Consider the following 16,389-nt stretch of genomic DNA (forward strand, 5'->3'; position numbering starts at 1 on the left):
AACATCCCTGCCCAATCCGGGGAGGGGGTGGTGCTGCATGACTCCAGGTCTAGTGCAAGTGCTACCTTTTGGTTTATCTAGGATTAACTGGGAGAAAGGAAGCCTGTCTTGGAGCCTTAATATCACCCCTGCATCGATTTGTCATTTATCTAAGCAGGGGTTCCGAAACTTTAGTGTGCATTAGAATCACCAGGGGGCTTGTTAAAATACAGATTGCTGTGCCCTATACCCAGGGCTTCTGATTCAGCAGGTCTGGAGCTGGAACTGAGAATTTGCATTTCTAACAAGTTCCTATGTCATGGGCTACTGCTGCTCTAGGAACCACATTTGAAAACCACTGAGCAAAAAAAAAAAAAAAAAAAAAAAGAAAAAGGAAAAGAAAAGATCTAGATTTGAGTCCTAGCCCTGCCACTTTTCTGCTCTGTGTACTTGACCTCTCTGAGCTTCAGCTCCTTATCTATTAAAGGTAATGACCAGGTAATTGGGAAGATTACATAGCATCATATATTTGTAAGTCCCTTTCACTGTGCATGGCAAATTTAATATGTGAATCTGTCAGCAAATACAGTGTTTGTTGAGTAGTTTGTCTGCTGTCCATTGGATACTCTGCTCAATGTTGTGGCTGACTTTGGGCAGATCAGATGGGATTCAAAGGCCCGATTAAATATCACACATCTCTGGACCTCAGTTTTCTCTTCTATCAAACAAGGCCTTTGGTCTTGTAGACTAATGGCCCCTCCAGGTGCCACTTAGAAGTCCAAATCTGGGAGGAAGGTTAGGTCTTGAGACACATTTTTTTATTCCTTGCCTACCCCTTTCCAGGACCTCTACCTGAGAGCTCAGGTGCTTCTACAGAGCAAAGAGCATCAATCACTAGTCAGTGGTCAGTTCATCCCCGAGGAGAGTAAGTTGACTTTCATGGTCCATCATGATCCGGTTCTAACCTACCTTTATAATTGTATTTTCCACTGTTTCTCTTCCATTCACTATATAGTCTAGACAAATTGGATTACTTGTCCTTTTCTAAATATGCCCCCATGTTTTCCTGCTTCCAGCCTTTGTTCACACTGTTCTTACCACTAGAATATCTTCCACCGGTCAAAATCCTATTCATCTTTCAAATTTCACCCAATGACTATTTCCTCCAAGAAGTCATCCCAAATCCTTCTGTCATCTGTGTAGCTAGCTGGCTATCTATCTATCATCTATCTATCTATCTAATCCATCATTTATCTATCCATCTAATACAAGTGCTTTTTATATTTTTCTTTAGGTGGTGGTAGGACATGTTACCCAAGTTATCAGGTATAAGATCTAACTAAACCAGAGATGCAAGCACCTCGCCTTCTTCTACTTATGTCTGATATTTTTCCTCTGAAGTGGATCTAGAGAAACTCAGTGGTCTGCAGTTTTGTCCTGGGATGTCACATTTCTACAGTCTGTTTTTGGAGCATACTCAGATATGAAAAACAAGAGTTAAGATACTGTGTAAAACTTTTAAAAAGTGGGACAACCACTTAAAAGGAGCTGTCTACTTAAAAAAGATTAGTCAGCTTTGGTAATCAGAGACAGGGAATAAATAAATATATATATGTGTATATATTATGGCCGATGGCCGATATTCAGAAATCTACTTATTTCCATATAGGCACATCTGTTTCTCTAATTTTCTTTTTTAAACTACAGGGTTTTTTTTTTCTATTCTAAATATAACATATGGGTTGGTAGAAAGTGTGTAGCGGAAATAAAAAGTAAAAATGAAAGTAAAAGAAGAAAACAAGTCATTCATAATCCAGAAATAATCAGTATTAACATTTTGGTGTCTTTCTTGTGAATAGTTTTCCTGAATGTATGTACTATACATAATTTTTAAAGGAAATTGGGATAAGATGTTTATACATCTTATGTATCCTATTTTTTTGACTTAACATATAACATACAATTTGTTATTCCTTTAAATATCCTTCCCAAACATTGAAAAAAAATTGTTTCAAGATATCTGTTTACAGATGTACCAAAATTTATTTAACCATTTCTTTATTGTTGGATACTCATTTTTTTGCTATAAATATTTCAATAAACATCCTTGCATAACTGAACACATCTCTGATTATTTTCTTAAGCTCATTTTAAAAGTGGGATTACTGGGTTATTTTTAAGTGTCTTGTTGCATACCACAAAATGATTTTCTGGACCTTCCATTTGAAAATATTTCTAGAGTACTTTATCTACAGCCCTCTTTTTATTCATAAGTAATTTTACCTCCACTCTTGTTGTATTCCACTTCTGTCTTGCTGTACTTAACCCTTTCTACACTAAATTTGCATTCAGTATGTACAAATCTTAGTTCTCCTACTAAGAGATCATCTCTGACCCTCTTCATATCTCCCTCAACATCCAGCACAGGTAGAAAAATGGGGCAGAGAACTGAATCTATTTAGGTGAATCTATAAATAGAAGAGGAGCTTCATTTTGGGAAGGAGCAAGGCAAGTGTCTTGAACTCCATTCTTAGGAGTAGGGTTGCAACACCGATTGAAGGGGAAGCAATGAATTTTCCTCAACTCTTCATACATCCAGACTCTCGTAGCTGGGGAAAGATGGAAAACTAGTCAAATCTCGAGCCTGGGAAGCCTTACCTCCCTGGAAGGGCAGGGAGAAGGGCAGACACCTGGACGCCACAGCCTTAAGCTGTAGGAGAGGGATGGTTTCAGGCACTCACCTAGTAGAGGCAACTTACTTTGAGTACTATGTGTCAATCTTTTTTACACTTGATTGAACCACTACTAACCATCTCAGTCTCATAGGTTTTGACCTAGGGAAACATGCACAACACTGATTTTAGAGACTTAAATTAATTATTTAGATTGGAGATTTCCAAACTTCAGTTGTACTCTGCTTGTGATTTTAATGTTTTAGTGAAAAGAAAGCAGCAATATGTACAGACACATACACCTGTGATTCATACCATCCAAACCAGTCACACTTCTGAACAATTAAGACATATACAATTATTAAAACATTCAGGCATTTTTATACACCAATGATGAACTTTCAGAAAGAGAAATTAAAACAATCCCATTTACAATTGCCTCAAAAACCATAAAATACCTGGGAATCAAATTAACCAAGAATGTAAAAGACCTGTTTTCAGAGAATTATAAGTCATTGAAAAAAGAAATTGAAGAAGATACAAATAAATGGAAATATATACCATGTTCATGGGTAGAAAGAATCAATATCATTAAAATGGCCATATTACCCAAAGCAATCTATAGATTCAAAGCAATCCCTATCAAAATACCAATGACATTTTTCAGAGAGCTAGAACAAATAATACTAAAATTTATATGGAGCCATAAAAAACCCTGAATAGCCATGACAATCTTAAGAAAGAAGAACAAAGTTGGAGGTAGCATACTACCTGATATCAAACTGTACTACAGGCACAGTAATCAAAACAGCATGATACTGGCATGAAAACAGACACATTGATCAATGGAACAGAATAGAGAGCCCAGAAATAAATCCATGCCAATATGCTTACTTAATATATGACAAAGGAGGTAAGCATATACAATGGAGTAAAGACAGTCTCTTCAATAAATGATCTTGGGAAAATTGGACCGATACATGCAAAAAAAAGAAGCTGGACCGCCTTCTTACACCACATACAAGAATAGACCCAAAATGGATTAAAGACTTAAATGTAAGACCCCAAACCATAAAACTTCTAGAAGAAAACATAGGCAGTCAACTCTCTGATATTACTGACAGGAATTTCTTTTTGGAGATATTTCCTCGGGCAAGGAAAACAAAAGAAAAAATAAACAAATGGGACTACATCAAACTAAAAAGTTTTTCTACAGCAAAGGAAACCATCAACAAAATAAAAAGACTATTTGAGAGAACATATTCACTAATGATACATCTGATAAGGGATTAATATCCAAAATATATAAAGAGCTCATACAACTCAACAACAACAAAAAATCTAATTAAAAAATAGGCAGAAGACCTGAACAGATACTTCTCCAAAGAGGCTAATAGATGTATGAAAAGATGCTTGAGGTTGCTACCATCAGAGAAATGCAAATTAAAACCACAATGAGATATCACCTCACACCTGTCAGAATGGCTATCATCAATTAATGAAAACACAACTAATGTTGGCAAGGATGTGAAGAAAAGGGAGCCCTCGTACATTGTTGGTGCGATTGCAAATTGGTACAGCCGCTATGGAAAACAATATGGAGGTTTCTCAAAAAAATTTTAAAAAGGATACACCTTTTGACCCAACAATTGCACTTCTGGATATTTATCCAAAGAAAATCAAAACAATAATCTGTAAAGATCTATGCACCCCAATATTCATGGCAGCACAATTTAGCCAAGATACGGAAGCAACCTAAATGCCCATCAACAGATGATTGGATAAAGAAATGGAATATTACTCAGCCATTAAAAAAATGAAATCCTACCATTTACAATGACATGGATGGAGCTAGATGTTATCATGCTGAATGAAATAAGTCAGACAGAGAAAGAGAAATACCATATGATTTCACTTATATGAGGAATCAAAGGAACAAAAAGAACAAACTAATCAAAAACAAACTCACAAATATTGTGGAAAATTTGGTGACGGACAGAAGGGAGGGGGGGTTGGGGGCAGAGAGAATGGGGTGAAGGGTTAAAAAAGTACAAATTAGTAAGTAATAGATGGTCACAGGGATGGGGAGCACGGTAGAGGGAATGCAGTTAGCATTAATGCGATGGCTACGTGGAGGGCCAGGGGAGGGAGGGAGCCATTGAGGGGATTGTTTTACAAGCTGTATAGATGTCTAACCAATGTACTGTATACTTGAAACTAATTTAAATTAAATAAATTTTAAAAAAACATTCAGGGTGATTCCACGTCATCCTGGGTTGTAGTCCTGACTCTGTGCCACTTCTTTTAGCCTCATGCTAGCAATAAAAATTTTGAAATCAAAGGTTTGATGGATTAGCTGGGGTTTTTTTTGTAATCCACAGTAAAACTATAAAGATTACCATTACAATGAAAAATTGTTCCACAATCAGTGATATTTTTACTACCTATTGGTGATAATTGTACCATATTTTTCAGGAACACTATTTTAACAAAAGTTTCTTTTTATTATACTTAATTGTGTATGTTTCTTCCACTTAATCATGTATCATGGTTTATTTGGTACTTAGTACAGTGTTGAAGCTCAGTAGATATTTGTTCTTTCTTTGGTTTGTTTTGTTTTGGTGATGGGGTAGTGATCAATAGGAGTTAATCGTTGTACTAACGTAAATGAAATCGCCAAGATCAGGATTTTTAGGCTCACTTTGGCACCACATATGCTAAAATTAGAATGATACAGAGAAGATTAGCATGACCCCTGTACAAAGATGACATACAAATTCGTGAAGTGTTCTATATTTTTGGTGAATGGATTAAGAAGTACAAATGGCAGTTACAAAGTAGTCATGGGGATATGAAGTGCAGCATAGGGAATATGTTCAATAATATTGTAATAACTATATATGACGTCAGGTGGGTTCTAGACTTATTTGGGGGATTACTTCATAAGTTATACAAATATCTAATTACTGTGTCGTACACCTGAAACTAATATAATATTGAATGTTAAGTATAATTGAAAAATAAAAAATTGTTTTTAAAAGATCAGGATTATAAAAAGGAGAACAAAAATAACATGATAAAGAACGTTGCCCTGGTTAAATACTGTGCCATCATTATTTGGATTGGGGCCTTAAGGTGTTCAGGATGAAAAACAGTAAATCATTAACATTTTTTACCTGTTCTTCTTGGAATAAATAACACATTTATAAGTTTAAGAATTTACAAGTTTAAGAATTTATCTTGGGGCTATAAAACCAAGCAACATTATTTAGCTCACACAGAAATTCAACCCACTATAATGACTCAGGAACTAAGAGAACTCTTCCATACCTGCTAAGCACAGAGTGAAGTGTATAGTCATTGAGTAGTGCCTATTAGTTGAATGAGTGGATGAAACGACTTAGCTACAGTCAGGAGATGTTTACCACCTCTGGGAAACAATAAAAAAAAAAATATATAGGGAGAACTAATATTTATTCAGTACATAATATTCTAAGGTCTTTATATATGTCTTTCCTCCGGATTTCATGAGGCAGCTGCCACATGAGGGGAGGGTAAAATCATGCTGCTAGGGGACAGACACCTCCACCTATCCTGAACCAAAGCTCACCTTCTTTTCCAAAGACTATAGTGACTCAGTTTTCAAAGAAGATTCAAGACCTAATTTGATCCAGAGCTGGAGGGGAAGTTGTGAAGACTAATGAATAACCTTCTGACCAACCAAATACATAAATGACCAGAGGAAAGTATAAATGAGATACCAGAATAAAAAAATATATTAAGAGAGAGAGAACAACTCTAATGAAGAAAAGAAAGATAACTCAACACTTTAGTTACCTGCTAGCAATAGAGACATTTATTAAGGCCTGGTCAGTAATTTCCTCCTCCTTAGTCCTAACTTCTTTCTTCTTTGTGAACCTTTCTTTCAAATGCAGAGTCCTTAGCCTGTAACTCAGGATTGTTTAGTCCATCAACACATAAGAAACTTATTCTCCTGAGACTGAAAATGAGCAATACTGTTTCCTTAGCTACTATACATCCAATGGAAGTAAGAACTAGATGAAATGAAGAGAGAATAGCATCAGAAGACCTGGGTTGAAGTCCTGACTCTGTCAAGTGCTAGTTGAGTGTGGCCTTATGCATATTAGTGATCCCTCTAACTCATGATTTCCTTAACTCGTTCATTTACCAAGTATTTTATGAGCAGTTACTGTGTACTGAGCACTTCCCTGGGCATTAGAGATATAGCAATGAATAAAAGAGAGGAGATTCTGCTCTAATGGAGTTTATGTTCTAGCGATATTAGTAATCAATCGATAAATAATGTAACTTCAAAAAGTGAGCAGTGCTGTGGCAGAAATAAAACAAATGATAAAGACAAATTGTGAGGAGGGTTTCTATACAGAGGGGGTGCTCCCAGAGGCAGTAACATTTGAGTCAACACCTGAATGTACTAGAAGGAGCCAGCCAAGGTAAGAGGATTCCAGGCTGAGGGACCAGCAAACCCTGAGGTGGGTGCATGTTTGGGGCTCGATGACAATCAAGGAAAATGATACTGGTATATGGCTGTACTAGATCAATGGTTTTTATACAGTACTCCAAGTCATGCTAGAACTTCTCTGTTTGTTTTGCAGGAGTGGACAGGCCAAGGGTGGAAACTCTGCCAGGCTCCCACCATTCTGCCCAACATACACGGAGAAGCTCCTCTTTCATCTGAAGCATACATTGGGGTACTGCTTAAAGTTTTACTTGAAGAACATATTCTGTGATCAAAAATTCTCCATCTCAAAAGTACTTTGGCACTCTAATTGTCAGACACTACGAGAATTTATCACACAACCTCTGTCATCACTATAGAAGGATTGACTCAACTCTATTCAATAGACAGAGAGTCTGGGAGACCTGCTACCCTCCTCTCACCAGAGCACCCCATTCCCTCCCCTGTGGTGATGGACTGGAACCGCTGTTGATCTGCAAGCAGGGAGGGACGTGGTATCTCTGCCTCCTCCTAGTATATAATACTGATTTTCTTTTCTCGAATGGTCAGAATGAAACACTCTGTCCTACACAGCAGAGCTTTGTGGAGAGAGCTGAGAAAAGGCTCCAGTTTTTTTCCAAACTGTACTATACATAGTTGGCCAGCTACCTTATTTCTAACCCCAAAACTCATATCGTTCCTTGTCTACAGAGAACTGCCCGGCAGCTCTCAACTAAGTCTCTACTGTCCTGGGGTTTTGGGAAAAGCACTGCACAGAATGTGAAATCATTTTCTGGTAATATGAATCTAATTAGATCTTTGACTGACAAGAGGAAGCAGAAGCCAAGAGGAGTTTAAACAATCCGTTTTTCACATATTTAAAAAACAAGTGAAGAACCAAGCAGGGACTCGGAGTGAAATAGAGAATAAAGAGATAAAGCCTAGGGAGTATTTGGAGAAGGAGGGTGAGTAAAAAGAAAATAGGGGGTGGGGAGGGAGAATATCAAGTGATCAAAATATTAATCTTTTCTCCCCCCAACTTCACCTCTGTTCCCCTTCTCCACTCTCCTCTTTCCCAGAGAGAACTTACTTGAAGGTTGATGATTTCTCTTTCTGATTCCATCTTGCTGCCCTGAAGTGCCTTTGCATGAACTGGGTGCCGGTAACAGACTGTGTGGGCTACTCCAGGCTTTGCTGTCTGAGTCTCTACTGCTTTTTTTTGGCGGAGTGGGGGGGTGGGCGGGAGAGAGCACACAGCTGGCAGGACAGACCTGCTATTCATCCATCTGATGTGGGATGCCTGTCTTGGCTTCAGCCCCTGGGGGAAGTATACACATGTATACACGTGCAAGAGTGTATGTGTGTGTGTGTGTGTGCATGCTCGTGCTCCATGGGTGGCATGTGACACTTTAATAGGTGGCCTTTTGAGTTGGTAGTGACAGTGTCATTTTCTCCGGTGGCTCCAATGCCCCTCTAGTCCCAGAGGAGCCATCTGAGGTCACCCAGCCTACTTTGAGCTAGTGGCTTTACTACTGGTCCAGAAACCCTGCAGATTTATCAAGGAACTTGAAAAATAGCCCGAGAATACTGTCTGACCTCACATCAGTGGAGCTGAGAGGGTTCCTAGTCACCAAGGGTGGAGTGGCCTCTAGCGTATTCCCAAAACTGAAGCTTAAGGACTTCTGTTGTTCTTTCCTTTGTTCCTCTATCCCTAAAAAAAAAAAAAAAATTTAAATTGTAGTTTACCTAATAGGCCCCAAAGCATAAGCCTTATTCCACAAAATGAGTAAACAACCCATTGTTATTGACAGGTTGTTTGATGCCCTCATTTTCTCCCTTAATTAGCCAGAAAGAGAACAGAAAAAAGTTATGCCTTCAAATTCAGTTTATACAAGTAGTTGCATTTTCTCTGCTTTTAAAATAAAGCTCCCAGGAGTGAGTCTTTTTCTGAGAAGGTTTTTTTTTCTGTTGTTTATGTTAGAGGCTAAAACTCTTCTGGCTTGTTCCTGAAGCTGATTTTAGACACCAGCTTGTGTCTGAATGGGTGTGTGGGTATGTCTGTGAGTGCATGAGGTGGGCGGTGTTACAGGGGAGTGATCTAATCTAGAGTTTAAAGGGGGGAGGGGAAAAGAGTAGCAGAGTCACAGATTTACTCTCACCACATTTAAATGTGAAAAAAGGGCAATTTCTTTATTAAATGACCTAATGTCTCTATAAGTCCCACCCTGCTGGACAAGTGGTAAGAGGAGGGATGGACAATAGGATGAAGACTATATTTCAGTCTAACCTAATAAGCATTGTTGAATTTAATTTAAATGATAAACAGTTCAGTTTCAATAGAGTGCTCGGTTTTTCAGATTCCTACCCATCTTCCCCAAAGATGTCATCTAGGTGCACAGGAGAGCGGTGTGATTTATGTACGCTTAGTGGTGGAGGGCTGATGGCTCTTGGACATACCCTGTGACCTGCTCCTGGGCCCCCTGCCAGTGTTGGTGACCACTGTCTGTGGCCAGGAGAACTCATGGTACATTCTCTGTCTGCTCTTAAGGACCCAGGAGGCTCCCTTGCTGACTCTTATCTTGGCTCTCATGGTGATGTGGACCACCTTGAGACCTGCTATGACTCTTATGCACTCCCTTCTCGGCAGTACCAGCTCAGGGTTCCACACTTCTAAGATAATCCTCTCTGAAAATTCCTACCAGACCTTTGGCAATTGATCCTGTTCCACCTCGGTACTTGGGGACTGAGAGCTGCTGACAGTCCTGAAGAAAGGCAAGTTCAGCTTCACTTCTGGTAGAGTTGGCTTTGATGTGGCTGCTCCAAGTTGGTACAAGGACGGCCTTTGAGGTGATCTCCTTCTAGACTACAAAATGGAGGCGAGGTGTAGAGCCCACTCTCTTCTCAGCATTCCTTCAAAATCTACCAGGAATATCCACCACTCCCATCCCCCATAAAAATTGCCACTACATGATAAGCACTATTCTAACACTTTTGTACAAACTCACTTACTTTGTTCTCATAACAAGGTAGGTAATTCTATTACTCCTGCTTTATAGGTGAGGAAATAGAAACACAACTTACTGTTGGTCAGGCAATCTGATTCAGAGTCCATGCTCTTATCCATGATTTTGGCTCAGAGAGGAGAGATCGAGACACTTGTTTGGATATGTGCTTTCTCTTCCTCTACTTTCCTTCTTCCCATAAATCCTAAACTCAGAAAAGGTAGCCTTATCTACTCTCTCCTCCTGTTTGATTAGCACGTGCTTCTTGTGGAACTCTATGATAATAATTCAAAGCGGAGATAAAAAAAAATTTAGAAAATGCTCATTCTCAACAAAACCTGACTATCAAAAATATTGTCTTGCTGAGAAACCCTATTTTGAATGTCAGAAGCAAAATATTGACTATTTCTTTCTCTTTGTGTTCCTGTTGTGATAATCCTGATCGTCCTTTAGATGATATGGATGCATCTGGATGACTAGAGGGGAAATCAGAACAAGAAAATGCAAAAGAGAAAAGCCGTATTAATAAGCACACTGGTTTTAAAAGAAAAAAGCTGTAATTGGCTATAGTAATGGTTTTGGTTTGGCAAGATCTTTCTGGATTTGGACATTTCCCTACCTCATTAGCATCATTTGGAAATAAATAGCAAGCAGGATTTGGTTTAGTGACTGTGACTCTGGACCAGGAGTCAGCACATTTTTTCTGTAAAAGACTGAAGAATAAATATTTTTTAGCCTTGTGGTCCATACGGTTTCTATCACAACTATAGTTCTCAACTCTGCTATTGTAGTGTGAAAGCTGCTGTAGACAATATATAAACAAATGAATGTATCTGCATTTCAATACTTTATTTACAAAAAAAAAAAAATGTCTTGAGAGGTAACAGCTGACTCCCCTACTGAGAAGATAATACATTAAACACTGTTATGATATAAAATCACAAAATACATGCCCTTGTGAGACACATACATGGAAAGTTAAGCTAAAGTTGTCTTGAGAGGTAACAGCTGACTTCCCTACTGAGAAGATAATACGTTAAACACTGTTAGGATATAAAATCACAAAATACATGCTCTTGTGAGACACATACATGGAAAGTTAAGCTAAAGTTATGCTTCTGACATTTGTGATACTAAACCTATACCTATATGGAAGCTATCCAATTCAGATGGGAAAAGGCGTCTATTTCTCTTTATTGCTAGGTGACTTTTGCAGTGTGAAGCCCAGTTTTAGGGAAACTGCTTCTTGGGAAGATTTTTTAAAAAACATGCTTGAACTTATAAATAAGTAAACACTCAGAGCCACTCAGAAAGTGATCATGGAATAGGGGCCTAGAATGAGACCCTAGGGGCATCTTACTATGTAGAAGGCACAATGAGTTGTAGGGTACTGAAGAAGCCAGCAAAGAGACCTCTTAATGTCTAATAGTGAGAAAAGCCCTATGGTGGAAACCAGGCAACCTTGGTTCCTGGTTCCTGGTTCCTGTGTGTGCTGAATCACTGTGTGTTCTTAAGCCAAGTCACTGAACTATTCTGGGTTCTATATTCTCCTTTGTGAAAAGTAAAGCTGTCAAAAAAAGTGATTCCTAGGATTCTTTCAGCTCTTAAATTCTGTTTCTAATGTGTGTTTATATTAAACACTTCCCGTGTAACAGTATAAGGTCTCAGATTGAGGTCTGAATTTTAGTTTATAAAAGTTAAGAAATATTTATGTAATTAGAAACTTTATAGGAAAAATAACCCCCTTCTACTACCTCTGCTAGTGAAGATTGGGCAGGGCAGACACACGACAAACAAGGTAACGAAGTAAGAATAAAGGCATACTTCAGAAAATGCTTCCAAACTCATTTATGCTCATTTACACATTCATTTAGCGTCTTTCAAACTCACTGCTCCAGAAATCCTATGGCTGGGATGAATGGTAACGGGAAACATTTTTTTTTTTTGGAGGGGGGAGGGCGTGTCTATGGAGGGAGTCTGATAAGATGCCCAGGATGGCCAAAAGGATAATTAAGAATTAGATTGGGTGACTCTAGCACTATCCAATAGAACTTTCTGCAATGATGAAAATGTTATAGACATATTTAGCAACATTCCTTAGCAGAAGTCTAAAGTAGGCCTGTTCTACCTACAATGCATGGTAGTTTCACTTCTATAAATTCTCTAAAAATACTGCATTACCACTCTTTATAGCACAGAGAATTATTTTGCAGAAAAAACACAAATATCAATGATGCTAAGTTAAAAAGTCATTTAAAAGAGTTTGACTCAGTGTGAAGTTTTATGAATATGTTAATTGGTTTTATTTTGTTTTTCATTTATGTTTTATAAGAATGATAGCATCTAAAAGACCTCTTTCAATATGAATAAAAAATCTAACCGATAAAAAATGTTATGTTAAAGAACATTTCAATCTTCATTGTTCAGAATGGCAACCATTAGAGCCACATGTAGGTATTTAGCACATAAAATGTGGCTAGTGTTACTGAGAATCTAAATTTTAAATCGTGTTTAATTTTAATATATTTACATTTAAATAGCCAGTAGCTACCATGTTGGACAGTGGAACTCTAGACCAAAATTCAGTATATTCCAAACATTGTTGATTTCACATACATGTGGAATCTAAAGAACAAATTAACAAATAAAGCAGAAACAAACCCAAAGATACAGAGACCATTTTGAGGATTACCACATGGAAGGAGGGCTAGGGGGTGCTGGTGAAAAATGAGGAATGGATTAAGAAGTTCAAATAGGTAGTTACAAAATAAGCATGGAGATATAAAACATAGCTTAAGGAATATAGTCAATAATATTATAATAACTTTTTAGGGTGTCAGATCACTTTGTGAGTTTTATAGATGTATAATCACTATGTTATATACATGAAACTAATAGAATATTGTATACCAACTATAATTGAAAAATGAAAAATGTTAATAAAAAAAAAAAACATTGCTGTGCCATGGCCATCACTTATTAAACACTCCCATCCTGGCCACTCATCTCTTGATAGATGTTCATTAGGCGAAAGCCTAATTTGACATAAATAGGAACCCAGGGCACACAGCTCTCATGGGAATGCCCCCTGAGACCCAGGGATGCTCTTGGTTGTGGTAGGTAAAATTCCCCTTGGGTCTTTTGCATTCAGGGTAGGGGGATTTTAACTATGACTCACTGTTCAATGAATGATTAATAACAGAGTCTTGTCATGTTGATATGGAACACTTCTCACCTCTCATCTCTGTGATAAAGTTAAAAGGTGCCAGGCATTCTCTTGGTGGCTTAAGAAAGTGAGAGGGTAATAGCTGATCTCTTCTTAGTAGTAGGAGAAAGACATTTGTGGCTTTCAAACTTTTTAAAGCAAGGAAATTCTTTTCTTAAGTGAGATCTTATGCAGAAGTTAATATAAAACAGATTAAAGTAAAGCTGCTGAGACCCCGGAGTCATATCTGCTCCTGCTCCACCTGTCCCACCCTCTGTATTTCTCAAGCTATCCCTTAAGGTACCTCTAGGGAACCCCTTGATTTCTGAGCAGGTGGCATGGTTTACAAGCATCCTAGGACCTTGGGTGTGTTAGGGCTGGGGAATTACAAGTCATGCAAAATTGTGTGGAGGTTTTCAAGTCTTGATATGATGTATTAAAAAAAATAGAAAGAAGATTTTAAAAGCACAGTCAAAATTGTGGCCATTTATCTCAGCAGCAGATGGGATGCTGGCCCACAGGGACTTTTTTTTATTGACAGTGTTCCTCACATAGTGAAGGCTTTTCCCAAAGAGCACGAAGGACTCAGGGTCGGGGTGTGAAAAGGATGAAGGCTGGAAGATGCCATGGGGAATGGGCATAAAGGGTACAAAGACCACACACATGGCTCTAAGACTGGTGGGAAGGGGCGGGGGCAGGAGGCTTAGACAGCACAGTAACAGAATTCTTAGTAGAGTGTGGAAATCAGAACTCCAAGACTAAAAAAAAAAATCCCTGAGAATTGGAAGTACCAGTCCAACTACTCCATCTTACAGATGACAGAGGCAGCTTAGTGGTAAAGGTGGAGTTAGAGAATTAGAAGCTAAATTTCCTGGTTATGTTTTTAATTATGTGGATGTGGATGTGTGTGTGCGAGAGAGAGAGAGAGAGAGAGAGGAGAAAGATGACTAATATGGAAATAGTTACTTATGATTTCAAAGTACTTTGTACATATTTTTTTTTATTTGACCCTCACAGTTGTAATTTACAGCCGAGGAAACTAACACCGAAGTGATATGCCCAAGATCACACAGCTACCAGGTGATGGAGCCAGGACTCAATTCGAGATTTTTTCATCCAATTCTTTCTCTTTTCTCCACATGCTACTGCTTAACATACACCTCCAACCCCACCACTTACTCAGACACAACAATATGATCTGCGCTAAGATGCCACCCACTCATGTGCGCACACGCATGAGCACGCGCACACGCAGTCATTATTGTTATCTGCGCAATGGAGCTGAACAGGTTGTTGATGACAGTAACTCACTATCGATCAAGGAGACAGACCTAATTTTGACTTCCTGTCCTGCTATTTATTAGTTGTGTGTGTGTTTTAAAAGAGACTACTTTATAGAGCAGTTTTAAGTTCACAGCAAATTTGAGCACACAGTACAGAGGTTTTCCATATACTCCCTGCCCCTACACATGCACAGCCTCCCCAATTATCAACGTGTGGGGTATGTTTGTTGCAACTGATGCACCTACAGTGACACATTATCACCCAAAGTTTATAGTATACATTAGGATTCACTTTCGGTATTGTATAGTCAATGCATTTTGACTAGCTGTGTTTTGAGCAAGTTACTTCACCTCCTTTCCCCTTGTAAAAATAGGGATTGTAGTACTTAATTTATAAAGATCGTTGTGAGAATCAAACTAAATCATATCATGGGTGTAAAGCTAATTACCTGCCTGGCACAGAGTAAGAACCCATTAAATGGAGTTAATATGAATTTTCATATGAAGGACATCAGTAAAAGTCTGGCTGTTAAACTCTCTTGAGACTTCTCTTGTTCTCTTTTAGCTCAGCCCAGAGCCTCTAGTCAGGGCAGAGATAATTCTGCCAGAGATGAGTTCTAGAGATTCCTTAAAGTCCATGAAGATTTACTGTGCTGCTGAGAGGAACTTAAATTACAGGCTTGGTTCTTGGATGAAGAAGGGTTAGGTGAAGCAGGGATAAATTACACGGATGTTCACAGAACCCTCAAGGTGGATCACAGGACAAAAAGTTCTGCTTTGGATGACTTGCTAAGAGAAACAGAAGGGGAAGGGAAAGTGCAGAAGGGAAAAATCAGAGCATGGGGGGTGAGCTGCTGCTTGAGTTACTGCGAATGTGAAATAAAGAAACCTTCTCGGTGAAAGTTTCTCAAAAGAGATTTTTAATACTGCAAACTGTCGGGTATGCAAACTAAATTGGCCTGTATATTTATATCCCCTTCTCCTTCATTCTGCTTACCTTTGGACACTTTCACAGGGAGTAGCCTGGGGAAGTTAAAAGGAGAAAAACTCTAGCTTCTCTCATTTTTAACTTGTAAACAGCCCTCTGAAGAGATTTTGTACCATGTGCTCTCAGTTGCTCCTCCAACAACCAATTCCTCCCCCTGCTGTTCTTACAACATTTAGAGTCCAAACAACAGTATTTACATCCCTGTTTCATACACGACTAGTCGGTAAGCCCTTTGAGAACAAGGATCATGGCTTCTACTTCTGAGCCTCCCATAGGAGTTGGCCCATGCAGACAAGCACAGAGTGGATGATCCTGGGCTTCTGAGGGGGGCCCCTTCTGCATGGTGTAGAGCTGGGTTCCCCTAAACCAAGTGAGATGCCCAAAGAGATTCTTGTTAGGAAACCTGTGGGTAACTCAGACTCCAGTGAGTGGGATGCAGAACTGGAAGTGCAGTTACTGAGCACTTGTCATAATGTGATATCGATTGTTTTGTGATCTTTGGTGAGTAATTTCCTATCTGTTACCTTGTTTGACTCATCTGCAAAATGGGGAGAACAATTTTATAAAATTTTTAAAGGTGTTTAAAAACACTTTTTTTCCTGATTATAAAAGTAATATATATTACTTTTATATATATATAGAAAATGTAGAATATACAGAAAAATAACGTATAAAATAAAAATCACCCTTAAAACCACCCGAAAACAAACATTGTTAACATTTTGGTTTATTGCTTTTCAATTCTTTCCCTCATTGTGTGTGTGTGTGTGTGTGTGTGTGTGT

The 16,389-nt window shown here is 38.5% G+C and overlaps 1 protein-coding gene and 1 non-coding gene across 2 annotated transcripts in view; one reads left to right on the top strand and one right to left on the bottom strand.

The window, feature by feature from the left end:
• Nucleotides 1-8,657, bottom strand: part of NINJ2 (ninjurin 2) — an 84,358-nt gene extending 75,701 nt beyond the window's left edge. The window contains exon 1 of the mRNA XM_006923874.2: nucleotides 8,219-8,657. Coding sequence (XP_006923936.2) covers nucleotides 8,219-8,410 — 192 coding nt within the window. The 5' untranslated portion in view covers nucleotides 8,411-8,657. The remainder of the gene's footprint in view (nucleotides 1-8,218) is intronic.
• On the top strand, nucleotides 5,347-5,451 carry LOC112472534. The gene has a single exon (XR_003043639.1). It is a non-coding gene; the product is annotated as a U6 spliceosomal RNA (small nuclear RNA).
• Nucleotides 8,658-16,389: the final 7,732 nt, after the last annotated feature.

The sequence above is a fragment of the Pteropus alecto genome, unplaced genomic scaffold, assembly GCF_000325575.1.
Source record: "Pteropus alecto unplaced genomic scaffold, ASM32557v1 scaffold76, whole genome shotgun sequence".
NCBI classification, from domain to species: Eukaryota; Metazoa; Chordata; class Mammalia; order Chiroptera; family Pteropodidae; genus Pteropus; species Pteropus alecto.